General features: G+C 47.0%; 1 protein-coding gene across 1 annotated transcript; it reads left to right on the forward strand.

Annotated features, from left to right (window-relative positions):
* The first annotated feature begins 4,108 nt into the window (after positions 1 to 4,108).
* LOC119432028 (uncharacterized) lies at positions 4,109 to 8,211 on the forward strand. Its single transcript, XM_037699475.2, has one exon. The coding sequence runs from the start codon at positions 4,109 to 4,111 to the stop codon at positions 5,324 to 5,326; it is 1,218 nt and encodes a 405-aa protein (XP_037555403.1). The 3' UTR covers positions 5,327 to 8,211.
* The last annotated feature ends 8,095 nt before the right edge of the window (positions 8,212 to 16,306 follow it).

The raw sequence follows: 16,306 nt of genomic DNA on the forward strand, positions 1-16,306 counted from the left end.
CAATGCATGTACACACAGTATCTTTTGTCTGATCGCCCGCTACAAAGGGCAAGGTATCAATAGTAATAATCATCATCAACAAATATTCTCCAGCGTGCCCGGGCCTGGTCACGCACACGCGGGCCCTGGCTAAGCTTAGTAATGAACGCCCGGGCCCGGGCCGGGCCTGGAACCACGGGCCCAGGCTTGGTATCATGGGCCCGGGCTGGGCGCGGGCTTCATAAAGCGGACCCGGGCCGAAAAATCAGTCCCGTGCAGTGCTCTAGTTTAAGCCGGCCGTAAGTCCGTGACGCGTAAACACAAAATGTGGGCCTATCCTGGCGGTAGTGCAGAAAGGGTCCACGCGCAATAGCTCAAACCACCGTGAACTAGCAAAGCTGAGCCTGGCTAAGTATGACTAAGCATGGTTGGGACTACTTAAGCTTAGTCAGTCATCGATATCCAATCAATAGCTAATCGATAAATAATAAATAAATTCCGGGAAATGCGGGGGATGGCTTGGTAGTGCTTAGCCTAGCCCAAATACGTGGCCAATATCATGCGATAGTCAATCGGTAGCTAATAGATAATCGATTAATAATCAATAAATTCCGGAAAATGCTGGGGATGACTTGGTAGTGCTTAGCCTAGCCCAAATACGTGGCCAATACCTTGCGATAGCCAATTGATAGCCAACCAATAGCTAATCGATAATCGACAAATAATCAGTAAATTCCGGGAAATGCTGGAGATGATTTGGTAGTGCTTAGCCTAGCCCAAATACGTGGCCAATACCTTGCAATAGCCAATTGATAGCCAATCAATAACTAATCGATAATCGATCAATACTCAATAAATTCCGGAAAATGCTGGGGATGACTTGGTAGTGCTTACCTACCCAAAAGCCAGGACTAGCTAGGTGCCCATCAGCTCCGCTGTCTCTTCAGCATTGCGCCTCCAGTGCAAGCTACGCTTTTTTGTAGCCTAAAACAAAATTTTTTCTTCGTAGATTGTTATAATCACAGGTAAAAAAATGTTCCTTAAAATGTCCCATTAGTCATATTTTTAGTCGAACCATATCGCTGCGCAATTCATGCCAAAACATTAGCCGGAACGGACGCTTACAAATGTTTTGTTTGTGTGTTTGATGGAGCGTCATTGCACACTCTGCTCAGAAAACATTGTTAACATCTAGTTGGTATTCTTGCAAATTTCACAACATGGTTGTAATTCTGACGAAATAATGAGCTTTTTTACTTACAAACGGATCACATTCCGTGGTTTTCTTTCATGTTCAAAAATAGTTTTAAATGCAATAAAACAGGACTATTGTTTTAAAGAGTAAACCCAGTTCCACCCAATGTGAATTCGGCTGAAACAGCGAAGCTGTGGTTCTCTTGTGTTTCTCTGTGATTTTGTGTGATTATCTGTGGGTTTCTGTGATTGTGTGTGAGTTTCTGTGATTATGTTTGTTTTCCAGTGGTTTTCGTGTGATTATGGGTGATGTTTTGACTTTTACTGCTTAACATTCCCTGCTAACTCCCGGTCGAGGAAATCTCTTGCACCGTAGGTCAAGGGATCTCTCGGCGCTTGCGTCTTTGTTCTGCCTCTTGCTGGGACAAACCAGGGTTCACTTTCCTCCAAGTATGCTTGACTTGCGTTTCTTTCTTGCTTAGCTCCGGATTAGCCTCCCACAGCTGCCGTTTCGCTTGCGCTTCTCGCCGACGATCCTCGTTGGTAGCGGTCTCCCGGCGGTTACGTCTGGTTGCGCTTCCCTCTTGCGTAGCTCCACATTAGTCTCCCGCCGCTGCCGTTTCGCTGCCGATTCCCGTGCTCGAGACGTAGAAGTCGCCCGGCGACGACGCTGCCGCTCTCGGGCGTGCTCCCGCAGTCGTTCGCGCCGAGCGCAATCCATGGCGAGAAAGGGCGCGCGCTCCCCCTCCCCTCCCCGGCGCGCGCTCTGATTGGTCCGCTCCTCAGCCGGCGCGGCCTCTGATTGAACGCAGCGCCCATAGCGGTGGGTCTGGGAACCTGCCCCCTGCGTGACACCGGCGGGCAGACAGATGGCGCAACCTCGATTTACAGCAGTTCCGCTGTTAAAATTACCATGCAGCGCCTCCTTTCTCTCATACGCTCCAGTCTCACTAAGTACTTACGGCACGGCTATGTCAGCTGGTATACCCTTCAGGTAAACGGGATTGCGTCATGAGCGCCAGTTTCTCCCCTGGTGCTTGGTAGGCCATGCTTCTGAGAGAAAAAAAAAAGAAAAAAATTAAACCTGCTGTTATTGCAACGGTTTTGCTGATGCGCGAGGGGTAGGCGGCAATCCCGCTTGTCTGCAATGCGCTCGACGAGTGTGCGTTTTTCTCGGCATACGCAAAAGGAAATTAGCACGAGTTCCATTTGCTGCTACAGTCTGCATTATTCTAACATCTGTCATTTTCAGCCTTTTTTTTTGTAATGACCATTTCCTTTTGCGTGTGTGTTTCATGTATTGAAAAAACGCCAGCAGCACATCTGTGTTTGCTGAAATGTTACCCTATTCTGTTATGATACGTGAGCTAGCATGACATAGCGCGCGGCTACTGCGTTTTGGCAGGACAATACCAGGCAGTGAAATATGCTTTATTTTGCAATTTTATTGAAAGTTTGTAAATTTGCAAATTTTGTACAGCAAGAGACACAATACACAAAAGAATATTGCAGACCTGAGTATCTAGCAAATCTACAGTAGAAACTACACATTCTATCGTTGCATATACATATAGTTGCTTACAATTTCTGAATAACAAAAGTCATGTATTTTTTTTTTTTTTTACTTTGCATGAGACAATCCTACCAACGCAAATCATTTGTCGCAACAGTTATCTGTGATTACTCATGCCTAAAAAAATTAGCATTAAGTGAGACTGGTTGAAAGGCTGAAGACAGCACATTTCGCATACCCATGACACAGACGAGGTGGAGCTGTCCGTGCTGGAGCTGTGGTCTGGAAAAAAAAAATTGAAGTAATAAGCTTTATGCTTACACACAACGCAATTGCAGGAACAAATTTCAGCTCTCTTTCCGCAAAACAGTGCTTTCAATCCATGTATACGTCAACTCTTATTATATGAGTATGTTTTGTTGTGGGATTTACGCTAAAAATATGGCACGAAAATTTAACACTACAAATTCTTATTTTAACTGCTACTATTCTGAAGTAACAGGTTTAGTAATACTGCTTTCTCAACAGCTGTCTGAGAACACTGATCAGTTTCTTACAGCTAAATTATCTTGATTTCTGAATTTCTTATTCACTTGTCAATAAGGCACTGACGGATTAGTTTGTTCAACCTTTTTGTATACTCCTTTTCTTCCTAGTTCTGCAGAATGCCTATTACTGAAAGACGATCTTCCAAAACTTGTAAGCCACTGGTCAACGGTCTATGAGCATTTCCTACTCTAGAACAAATTATTTTGCACAGGGGGAGCAATACTTTGCGGTAACACCGGAGCGCGTGGCTCGCTAAGCGCCGACGTAAGCACCTTCTTACACATTGCGCGCCAGCGCGACTTTTCACGCAGGTAAATTCACTCGTGTGCAAAAAATCTGCTCGTCTGCTTAGTTCTTAATTAATCACTAACATCACACATCGCAGCTCAATATTCGACAAAGAACAGAGAAGCAGGCGTTTTTTTTTTGTTTTTTTTTTTTTTGCGACACAACATTTTCGATCAATTCATTTTCTTGGTGAAATAGGGGGTGCCAGATATAATTAGTGCGTTATGCTTTTCTTATGAAAATTTGTGTTATTTCCGTGGAATATCAGTGTTCAGCATCAACATGCTCTTTTTAAGGGTCTATCGGCCCTCAACTCATCCTTAATGGTTGTGGTATTGTGGTTGCGGTTGTATATGAAGGTATTCGTCATTCAGTTTTAACGGAACGTAATTTCATAATTTTAGTTTACATGGCATACTATAGAGCAGCATTTTCAATGTGAAGGAGAGAAATAGACGTATATATATATATATATATAGTATACTTCCTGTTAAGCCCCGAATAAGTACTTTTTATTTTTCCTCGCTCTCGCAGTTCCCAGCTGCGCCCACCACTTGGCGACGTTCCTGTGCGGACGTGGGTTTGATGGGCGCATCTTCTGCCTCACTGTTCCTGGAGCTGCTGAAACGGGTTCCACAGCAGCCATCGCATCAGCAGCAGAACAGCCTTCCTTCGGTCACGTACACGGCACCAGTCTTCCCGAATCCGGCCGCAGAGAACTCCAGTTCACAAGCCGGCGAAGAGCCTGTGCTGGTATGGATGCCATACCAGCACAACGCCCTGACGAGCCTCGTCCTCTACGGTGTGCTGGCTGTCCTCGGCACCACGCTCAACATATTCCAGATTTCATCGCTCTTCATCCAGGAGAACTTGAGGCGAAAAGGCAATGTGCTGCTCGCGAACCTTGCCCTCGCCAACCTGCTCGTGTCGTCTGTCGGCTTCCCGGTCACCATCGTGGCTATTCTGGCCGGCAGCCAGGGTAGCTTAATCACCTGTCGCTGGCAGTGGTACCCCGCGCTGTTGGGCTTCTACACCACTGTGTTCACCTTCCTGTTCATCGCGGCCGAAAATTACGTGCGCAGTTGTCGCCAGGACCGGGACGTCTACTCGTCCGTGTGCGGCGCAAAGCTGGTCGTCTTCCTGATGATGGCAGCCTGGACGATCGCAATCTCGCTGGTTCTCGTCGTCACCCTGGTCACGGGTGGCCTGGATGTCTGCGAACGAGACATGCGCGAAAGTAAAATGTTCGTGGCGCTGTGCGTGCCTTTCGCGCTCACCGCCGCGGTGTTCGCCAAGGCTATGCACGAGCAACGGGACTATACGTACAATCTGGAGCTGCGAAACTGCCTGGCCACTCGCGAGGAGATACTTCAGCGAACCCTTCTGCGTACCAATGCCATTGCGTACGCTCTGTTCCTTCTTTTGTGGCTTCCTTTCCTGCTGACGGTCATCATCAGCCCGTCTATGAGGAGCTCCAGTCCAGGCACCTCTGCTGTCGAGACGCTTTTCTTCACCGCCCAATGCTTTAGCTGTATTTGCGGATGCGTGTACGCATTCACGCACGACGCGTTCCGTCAGGGCTTTCTCTATTTGGTCCACTACTTCTGCTGCAAGAGCCACCCCGAGTTCAGCAAACCACCAATCGGTGACGACAAGGCAACCAGCTCGATCAGGGTGCACGTGGGCATGGATTCTCGCGTCGGGGAGCGCAGGCATCGCTACGGCAAGGCTGCAACCATGGGCCTACTCAGTTTTGCTGGAGCAGACACCTGCAGGACTCGCGTAGAGGAGGACTTTCTCTGACGCGCATGTCCGCTGCTGCCCCATGACCCGTATTAGGGCGGCCTTTCCTGGCTCAAACAGCGACTCGTGGCGTGTCACTTGGGTGCTCGATGTGTGTCACTCAGTTTCAGGGAACAATCTCGTTCCGACTTCCGGTCTGGTGCCGGTTCGTGCTTTTCTCCTTCGGGCCACCCCTCGTCTGCGGACCCCCAGCCACCTTGTGTGCCCATTAAATCCCAGAACATTCCATCGACGGGCAGCATGCCCGGGCCATTCGGCACGAGGTTATAGGGCTTGCCTGGCAACGCCAGTAGGCTCATGCATGCTAGATCACTGCGCGTCCATTGATTCCCGGGCCGCCTTTATATGCTGCGGGGGCCCGAGGTTCAGTCGACACTCGCTGCTGGCACCGGCGTGAAGAGGCTGGCTGCAGACTGGAAGACAGAAAGCGAGCGATTCTTGAAGAATGATCGACTCGGGCCACGAGTTTCGCCTTCTGGCGCCACGTGCCTGTTGTTAGGGGCTGAATGAGTGCGTCAACCCACAATGCGCCTTCGCGATGTGCCGCGAGAAATGCACAACGAAGCTCGACGCAGAGCACTCGAGCATTCTAGCGATAGAGGGAGCAATTTACGCTTGCAATAGTGAGAGTTGTTGAGAGGCAGCGAGCCAAATAAAAAGCAGTACTCAGCTATCGAATGAACAGTTCGCGGTTTTTTTATCGGTGGTGTAAGGGAACAGCCACACTTCCATAACACTTTAATAACAGATGATTTATGCTCCTTACAGGCAGCATTAGCAATATTGCACAGAGTATGCACGTGATTTATCTCGGCGAAATACTCGTTGGAAGAGCTGGTAGATTACATAAAAAATCTAAACAAGCCTTTTAAATTCTTGAGGAGCTGTAGGCGTAATGGAGTTCAGATGGTCAAATAGTATTGGCTCTAACGTGATCACTTTTTTTCGGAATTGATTGCTCTCCTTTCAATAAAACAACAACTAATTGCTAGGCAAATGCAATGGTAATGTAGGATAGGATGGGCGATAGCTTCTGATGCAGTTAGGCAGCCTAAATGAATTTTTTTTTTTACTGTGGCTCATGTTTCACCACCACTTTGTTAAATTCACGTGTTAATTATAGCCTTACGGAGCTTTTCGCATGCCAGAGGGCATGACAGCCTGCGAAGAAGCAAAATGTGAACTAGCGTTGAGGAAAGTTGGTTTGTGTCTGTGCCAGCAAGACTCAAAGAGGGAAAAAGAAAAAGAAAGCTGACCAGTGAGTTACAAGCTTGCCAGTGTGCTTGAGACTGTGTAGGGCAATATTCGCTACTACCAAATAAGAATATTGCGCTCGGCCTTCCTCGAAATGGCTTGTCGTTGGGACTTCACGTGCAAACACAGTGATTCTCCCACAGCTTATAATGGCTAGAAAGTGATGGCAGCTGTTCATCTTCTAATGCGCTAATTGAAATTGAGTACGGCTGCTAACACGGGAGAACGTACTAGTATTCACTTTCACTCAGCGCATTACAAGATGAATGAACGCAAACTAGCCCAATTCCTCGCTTTTCTCGATGGCAAGTGGCTGTCCACAGGCCTGATTGAACGAGAAATGACTGCGATGCTATCATTCTGTCTGAAAAAAGGAGAAAAAGCTGTGTTCTTACGTGGTTAATCACTTCCTGCACTCGAACAAGTTCTCCGGGAACTCTTAACAATGGGATTTCGCGGCCGAAATTTGCCGTTCATATCGTGTGAGCAACAGATCCCCTTAATCACTGCAGAAGATGTAGACACCAGCTTTGACGCACTCTTTGTCATCGAACTAGTTTCCAGTTGGAGGTTCAAGAAGTTCCTGAAAACTTGTGCATAGGTTCTTGAGAAAGGCACTATAGGGAAGCAAATTACAAATACTATTTCTTTTCCTTTTCCCACTATGATGACCACAGCGTAGTAGTCACTTCTAATTACCCTGCCGCGAAGCCTGTGGCCAAATTCTCAATCACATCGCTATGTAGATAATTCAGCTTCAATGCAATAACGTTCTTCAAATGTTCCCGTCGGTTTATACAACGATCATGTACGCTGTTATCTTTTTTTGACGCTGTTGATTGACCGGTCACTATGCACAAAAGAAGGAAGCGAGCATTTTTACTAACGTGCGCAGTGCAGCTTGGATGACAAGGAGGAGAGGCATGAGTGTCGACACACTGTCTCTTCTGCCCAAACGGTGGATAACGTTTAGATGTTTGTCTTTTCTGATTTTTTTGTTTTGTTTTATCATACTGGTGTCATCATCAGAGTTACCAGATCAATAAGAAAGCTTGTTCTTTGGCATTGTCTTTTAAAAATTTATTTCTTGAACTCCGCCGAGCTTTCTGCATAACTTGGACGCTATTTTTTCCTTCGGCTATATAAATCTTGAAATGAGAAAGGCGAGAAAATAGCGATCTCGTCCGGATACAAGAGTTACGGTACAAGTTGTTACGCGTGCAGGGAAGTGTCGTTATTACGAAAATGAAGTCGGCAAGTTTTTTCACCATACAGTTATATATGGTCACACGTTTACAGCTTCGCCATTTTCGGGGCATAATAATTCCTCCCTCAAAGACAGGTCTTGGACGCTGCATGTGGATTCGGAAAGCTGTTTAGTCCGGTTCTTTTGCATGTGCTTAGTGCTTCAAAAAAGTTTTATTTAAAAAAAAAGCACCCAGCGTACAACGCATATGACACCTTTACCATAACTGTATGCCACGGTACGTACCGGTGGTTAACCACCTCTGGTATTCGAACAGTATCGAACCACCCCACTTCAGGCTTTGCACTCTCCTTCTCCATACGCGCAGGAAATCAACCCTGATTTGATGGTGGCTAAACGCGAGAGCCAAGATGGTTTAGAAACAGAGCAGATTATTTGTGAATACCATAAACCATAGCAATAAATTGTTTTTGCTATTGAAACTCCTTGTTTGTTTTGTCTCCTGAATATGAGGCACCCGAATGCGAATTCTATACTTATTTTAACGGATATTAACCTTCTGAATTAATGGGACACTGAAAAAAAGGGTATGTATGTATGTATGTATGTATGTATGTATGTATGTATGTATGTATGTATGTATGTATGTATGTATGTATGTATGTATGTATGTATGTATGTATGTATGTATGTATGTATGTATGTATGTATGTATGTATGTATGTATGTATGTATGTATGTATGTATGTATGTATGTATGTATGTATGTATGTATGTATGTATGTATGTATGTATGTATGTATGTATGTATGTATGTATGTATGTATGTATGTATGTATGTATGTATGTATGTATGTATGTATGTATTCAAGTATGTATCAAAATGGGTAACTGGGCGAGCTGGTGTGCATTCATTGTGGCTTTCGAAATTCGCACAGACTGCAGATGATTGCAGGCAAGTATGGTGTCGGCGTCGTGTTTAGGGCACGTAACACGTTAGAAAAAGTGTGCAACTGTACAATGAAAAGTGGATAAAAACAGCACGCGTTGTTCGTGCACAGTTAACCACGTCACATGTTTTACGCCCTACCAGAAACCTTTTGTGTACGACATTCGTATGAAATGTGGGGCAAGAGATATAGTACAGAAAGGTCAATGCGTCAGTAAGCGCCTATGACAACACATGCTTTCTTAGAAAGTTACCAATTTGTCTCGGCATTGTCGAGATTGAGGCTGCTCTCCAACGTTGGAAGAATCCAACATTCTTTGTCTGCGCGAGGATGAACTACCTTGTTTTCACAAGGTGGTTCATCCTCGTGCAGTCAAACCGTTATTTATTGAGGACAACAAAAATGTCGCACTTCCGCCTGAAAGGCGAAGCATCGATTGCGATAGCAAATGATTAGGCAGCTATACGAAGTAATGATAGTTTTATCGTCCGTATAAACTTGTAAACATTCGCTTACTAAGTAAATTAACAAGCATGGTGTCACGCGCACACAGGCAAACATCAACACATCTCACTCGATGACCGCGGAATGTCGCTATGAAAACGCTGGAGTGAGGAAGCGTGGCTGCAGCAGCGAGCGAATTGACCTTTTTGCTGCCTTTCGAACAACGCGAGCCCTCGGCACACCAGGACTCTGTACTCATCGCAGATCGCTTTCAAAATATGGCCCGCGTAGCCATGCTATACGCAGCAGCCGGCGGAGTAGAACGCCCCCTCCTTACCCTGCCCCTCGGTGCCTTGCGCGCGACGGAAGATGGCGCGCTTCCTCCCCGCTTTTCTCCCTTGCGCGCGCGAGATTGAGCCGCCATCGTCGGCTACCCCTCGCACGCTTTCACTCGCACATATAGCATAGGGGGCGCGGCGACGATGTTATCGGTCTGGGACTTTATACTGAATATCACCGCGACGCCGACAGCAACGGCAGAAATGGACCTGGAGTGTCCATATAATTGCTATCGCAATAAAAGTTAAAATGTATTGATTTCAGAAGGCGAATTTCTTGCTTAGGATGGCATCCTTCTTTATTTTTTTACAGAAATTCACAAAAATTGCGAAATTTCAAGAAATAAGACTTTAAGTATACAACTCTGTACCTCAGCAACTAAACACAATATCGCAATTCTGTAAACTGTACATAATATTGCATCTAAAGGGGACAAAAATTATAAATCGTACGCCACCCTGAAATATAACACTAACTTGTGAATATGACATTTGCAAAACCTTTTGAAACGTTGTAACAAAGTCACATAAGTCGTAAATTTACACATAAAATTTGTCCGATTTAGATGCTCCAACGGATGCAATTTATAGAAATGCGGTATTTGTCTTTGATGCTATGTTACGGATTGGTGAACTTCGTACTTCTATTTTTTTCACATTTATCGATTTCCGGCAATTGTAAAAAAAATCCAAGAACACCTAAGCACTCCTTATCAGTTGTGAATGCGAAAGCATTAACGCCCAATCGAACGCCGCTGAGCGGTCCTTAGAGTTTTGCGCTGCGAGTAATATGTTTTCGAGTTTTGCTGCGGGGTATGTTATCGAACTTTGCGATTAAATTGATGCGGGTTATTTTCTTTTTGTACAGTTGCTACGTTAGCATGTTAGCTGTAGACCGTAAGCATTTGGACGATATTGCTGAGAAATCAAGGACGCCGCATGCCACCGGCGAACTGCGCGACGAGAGACCGAGGAAGCAGCAGCGGCCACCAAGGCCGGCAGGCGCGCGGAGCAGCTAAGTCCAGCGGGGGTGAGAGAGATAGATACCGACCTCGTGCTGGCTTCCGAGAGCGAGACGCCGGCACCCGCACGCGCGCGTCACGCGACTGCCTCGCCGACGACAACCCGTCTTGCCCCGTGACGTCGCGTCGCCGCTGTGCTCCGTCGAGGCGCGCTGTTTACGTGGCGTCGCGGCGATGACATGTTACCGAGGTCACGCGGGTCCTATCTTGAAAGGGATCTGCGATGCGTGCATAGTCTAGGTGCGCCGAGGGCTGATAGTTTCGTGTGCGCTGTGTTCTCGCCGCTTAGTTCGCTTTGAGACGAGAGGCAGCACCAAGGTCAATTGGCTCGCTGCTGCTACGGCTCTTCCTCACACCAGCGTTTCGACAGCGAGTGTCCGCGGTCATCGAGTGAGATATGTTCTTCGGTGCGCGCGTGACACCATGCTTGATAATTTTGTTCGTAAGCGAATGTTTACAAGTTTACGCCTGGTAAAACCACTATCCTTACTTCGTATAGCTGTAAAATAATGTGATATCGCAATCGATGCCTCGCCTTTCGGGCGAAACTGCGACTTGTTATGTACATATTGCTTTTTCTACTTGATAACATAGCCACGGGACCACTGAGACAAGAAATGTAAGTTTGGCTTTCTTAGTAGATTGGCAGGTAGATATGCATAAAAGCTCACTGAAGGGGCATCCCGTCAATAAATAGTTGAGTGAGGAAAGAAACGTCTTTAGTAAAAACTAAATGAATAAAAAACAAAAAAAGAACGAGAAAATAAATTTACACATGGGCTCAGGGCCTAGGCAATAAATCAATTCACAAAGCTCGGTGCTTCTTATCAAACCAAGGACCCACGTGTTGGCGGGTTTGGTGTTCGATGTGCACTATTCTTTATATACTTCGTCGTCTGCGCCACAGAGAGACAGTCCCTGGAGGGCCTGCTGCCTCTGGGCGGTCAACGTTCGGCACTCCCACAAAATGTTCTGTAAATGTGGTGCTATTTCATGGCCACACATGGGCCACTTCGGTCGTTCTCTCGCTGGTTGGGGATCAGTTGCAGCGCGCTATGTACTTGACGCCATCGATGAGTCACCACTGGGGTTACTGCTGTTCCAGTTTGTACTAGCGCTTTTAAGTGCGACAGAGTCTCGTCGTGTGAGGACTGGAGGTATCGTGGATGGATAGGATGGAATACGCCGTTTATCTATTTACCTCTGCTTTTCTGTCGCTTCCATTAGTTCGAGCTGGTAGTTCCATTTAGTGGGTACTAGGTAGGACGTTTTTTTTTTTCGTTTATTCTGGAATTTGTAGCATTGTGGCCAGGGTGCGTGCTTTTTCATTCCCTGGAATGCCACTGTGCACAGGAACCTAGAAGATTTGGATATTTATGCCGTCATCTTTAATCAACTTAGCTCCTAGCTCTGCTTCACTAAGTCAGCGATACAGTTCGCTTGGGCATACTGAATCAGTAGATTGGTTAACACCATTTTAGAAATACCGGTAATTGCCCTGGATGCTTCCCTGTTCTCGTCTTCTAGTTTTTCAAGTTGTGTTTTGGTGAGCCGATAGTGGACAGCACAGCCGAGCAAGCGGAGTTGCAACACTGCTTTCACGAGCCTGCGTTCGATCTCAGCTGCTGCTCCTGCCTTTTGTGCTATTCTCCTAATGATGTGTACGGTTTGCTTTGCTCTTGACCGTGACCGCTATAGGCATTTTTTATGCTGAGGTGTTCGGTGTCAAATAAATCTGAGAAAGTTAAGCTCTTGGGTGTGATGGTTGGTGTGTGCCCCTGGGCGAAGTAGGAGAGGGTGCCTCTCTCGCACATTTCTTCCGTGTTTGTTAGTGACGACGGTATTGCTGGTCTTCTCAACGGGTGGAGTCGGGCCTATAGTTGGAAGATATACCTACGCGATGTCTAGAGCATTCTGAAGGATTTTGTCGCTGCTGCGTCCGAGTGCCATCAATGGTCCAGAGTGAAACGTCGTCTGCATATATGGTAGAACGGAGCCCCCAGACCTTTGCAAGTCGCCGTGCTCGTTTTATGAGTGCCAAGTTTAATTAGGTTGGTGCTATAACTAGCCATTGTGGAACTGCTGCTACTGTTTGGTTCAAAAATAAAGTTTCTAATATTTATTCCTCAATGAAAGAAAATAACTCTTTGAGGAAGAGCGACCGAGGCAATAAAGTGACCAAATCATTCATTTAAAAGTCCACGTTGCTTGCATAATGATCTTTGGACACGCAGCTCCGAACCTTAAAAATTCCCACTTTGCTGTAATAAGCAAATTATGCGCACATAAAGGCACTTACACCCATGTACGTAGCTCAAAACAACATCTAGGGAGTAGCACATGCAAACAGATAAACACCTTGTCATACTGCAAATCCATCAGGTAAAGCAGAGCAAGTGGAAGGATTATACCGTATTACAGTACGGCAGATACAGAAAAGCTGCAGAGCTGAAGCTATCGAATATTAAGTTATCGTACTTTTCCTACAGTTAACAACAGCAATTGAAGGTTTGTGCTTTATGCGTCATGGTTCTGAACAGCGCCAAATTTATGGCAGTGACAGCCCGATAAACTAAATTTCTATACTTTACAATGAGAAATGGAAAAAAAAAAGAGAGAAAGAAACGTTTATTCTTGAAACAGTGTCCCGAGCGAGGCCTGGTATCACCCTGAGGTGGGAAGGTTCCTTAGTCCAAGACACTCTGGCGTCGACTGCCCTCTTGGCCCTGGCGACAAGTTTTCGTTGGTCTTCCAGTTCCCCGAGGGCGAGCTTGGCCTCCCACGTTTCGACTAGGTGGTTTTCGTTTTCTTGTGGAGCTCGGTTCGCGTCCGTTTCCAGCTGTATTTCGCTGTCTTGATGCCACGGGCATTCCAGGAGCAAGTGTGCCAGGGTGTCGGGAACGTTGCAGAGTGGGCAGAGGTAGCCGTGGAGCGTTGGGTAGAGGCGGTGCAGTATAGTTCCGTGAGTGTACGTATTGCTTTGTAGGCGTCTGAGGATCACGCTTTCTTCTCTGCTGAGTTTTGGGTGCGGTGGAGGGTACACCCGGCGCTCGAGCCTATAGTGTTGTAATATCGCCGAATAAGTGTTGGGTGCGGCTTCCGCCTCTTCTGCCGCGGGTCGGAGACAGTGTTGCCAGGTCCGACGAGGCGGCGTAGCCAAAAGCTAGAGAAGTTGTAGCCCAAATGTAGCCAAACACAAAAAAGTGCAAAAAAGTTCGTAGCCAAATATAGCCATTTTTATTTGCAGCTTTACTTGTGTATACATTTTCACATTCGACTACGGCAACCCTTTTTTGCACAACCCGTCGTAGCAAAATGTCCGTGCCGCCGTGACGATCGATCGGCTTTTGACATAAACAAGAGCGACATCATGCTTGCACAGAACACTGTTTGGTTGGGCCAGGAGGCTCTTAAGTTCCAGCGAATCACTGCAGAGGGCGAAATCAGTGCTTTTATTTTATGCCAGATAGTACTAAGTTATTATTTTTAGTTATTTACAGTAATAATAACTACAAAGTTTGCTTTTTAGCTGTCGTGAACGCAAAATAATGTTTAGCATCACCGATCTCTCACGTCACCTCTGCCCACGGTGTTAGAAGTATATTATGTGTACGAACCGCGCCTCCGGGAAGGGAGAACTTCGGTCCGCGTTTTGTGCAGAGGGCCCGATATGGCGCCACAGTACCCGTGGCCGAGGCGAGGTATCATGCATGGTCGCTACGGGGCCGCGAACGCCGCTCGAAATAAATAAAAAAGTCATCCTTCACGCTATAACGAGCGCAAAAACATAAAAATAGCGGAAAATACGACATTTTCACGATACCGTCGTAGATATCTGTTGAATATGTTCAGTTACCCACCTAGAAGGTTCGCGATAGGAGGATGCCTTCGCATTCGGACATGTGAAATTGTGCACCTCCACCAGACGTCACGTAGTAGTGACGCTGAAGTAAACAGTCATAAAACTGTGTATGACGAAACTGATTCTTTATTGGGCGAACCTGTGCCCACAAAAGCAAGCTACACTCGAAGCACAACGAAAGCGGCGAACACAGTCGGCGATCGTCGAAAATCTGATCAGCGGCGAAACGCATCGGCTTTTGTACAAGAGTCATCAAAGGTTCCAGATTATTCCCTGGTACCCGCGTGTCTTCCAGAAAGTTCTAGACAATTCGCGTCGCCAGGGGCGGGTCCAGGTTTTTTCTGAGAGGGGGGGGGGGGGGGGGTCAGCTTCTGTCAATGATGATGATGATAGTAGCCTTTCTTATTTACCGAAATTCACCGTTTCTGCTCGCGATAAACCCGCGTTTTATACGTATAGAGCAACACCTGTAGCCCACCGTGGTGGCTCAATCCGCTCAGGCGTTGCGCTGCTGAGCACGAGATCGCGGGATCGAATCCCTACCGCGGCGGCCGCATTTCGATGGAGGCGGAATGCAAAGACGCCTAGTGTGCTTGCGTTGTAGTGCACGTTAAAGAACCCCAGGTGGTCAAAATTAATCCGGAGCCTTCCACTACGGCTTGCCTCGTAATCAGAACTGGTTTTGGCACGTCTTTGGAGTTCTGTTGGGACACCTTGTTTTCCTTAAGGAGATTCTTTGTGTTCGGCTGAGACAACTTCATTTGCTTTGGAGCTCCAACGTGGCAACCACTACGCTGGTTGTTCACGATATGCGAATCACCGCGTATGAAGACTCACGACGCCACCTACAAGAAGAACGATGTGGTGTTATAGTAGCCGAGAGCGCGAGCCAGCGTCTTCATGTTTTGTTTCCCACGCGACGCCATCCTTTTACACAAGGCGCGCATCTGCTCCCGTTTCTCTAACCACGCGACGCCATCCTTGGCCCGCGCGCTGGCGTTGGCCGCTGACGGCACGCTCCCCCACTTCGCAGCCGCTGCTCGAGACTTCGCCCCGCTCCGCGAGAACGCCCACTCAGATAAACGGATCCAGCGACTTTGACCCTACTATGCTTAATGTACGGTAATAAAACTGCGAAGTTACAATGAAAAACTTGTAGCGTACGAACGGTACTGTGCTCGTACTGGATATTGTCGACGTGGAACTGTGATCACAATGAGGGCTACAGTTAAAGAAAAGTTGCCCATGCGTAGTTAGTTTAGCTGTTAGTTGTTATTATTTATACAGAGTTTGTCCGAAAAGTAATGTCAGTGAGTCGATTAAAAAGATATTATTGATCAGATCGGTACAACACAATAAAATGTTTCAAAATAGGTTCCTCCTGCCAGGCGCGTAGCCAGGGGGGGGGGGGGGGGGCTGATGGGGCTTCAGCCCCCCCCCCCCCCCCCCCGAAGTTTTTTCGTGCTTGGCATGCACCGCCGACCAAAACTACCACCGACGACGGCAATCATGCTGGATTTTGTCTACAATGTCCTTTTCACGCTCGAAAAGACATTTCGGCATGAACATTGCGAACTCGGGCTGGATTTCATGACAACGCCCTTGCACCTGGAGTCACGTAACGCAAGGAGCCCCATCCGAGCACAACCTTTCAACGGCTTTTCGATAGCGAGCGGGCGCGTTGCGGCATCTCGCAGCGGCCGCGGAATAAACGGAGCGCATGGATTTCAATTACGAAAGTTTGTGGGTATAAAGTTCTCATAAACGTTTGACGCGAAAGGTGCGCTGACATTTCCAAAGGCATGCTTTAAAAGATTTTCAATTCTAGAACTTTATGGGGTTAATGTTCTTATAAACTTGGGCCAACATGCGCGCACTGGTACGCTCGTGTCCAAGCCGTTCC

The sequence above is a fragment of the Dermacentor silvarum genome, chromosome 1, assembly GCF_013339745.2.
Source record: "Dermacentor silvarum isolate Dsil-2018 chromosome 1, BIME_Dsil_1.4, whole genome shotgun sequence".
Lineage (NCBI taxonomy): Eukaryota > Metazoa > Arthropoda > Arachnida > Ixodida > Ixodidae > Dermacentor > Dermacentor silvarum.

What these genes read in the sequence shown, in the direction of transcription:
- LOC119432028 (XM_037699475.2), top strand. Translation starts at nt 4,109, where the DNA reads ATGGGCGCATCTTCTGCCTCACTGTTCCTGGAGCTGCTGAAACGGGTT.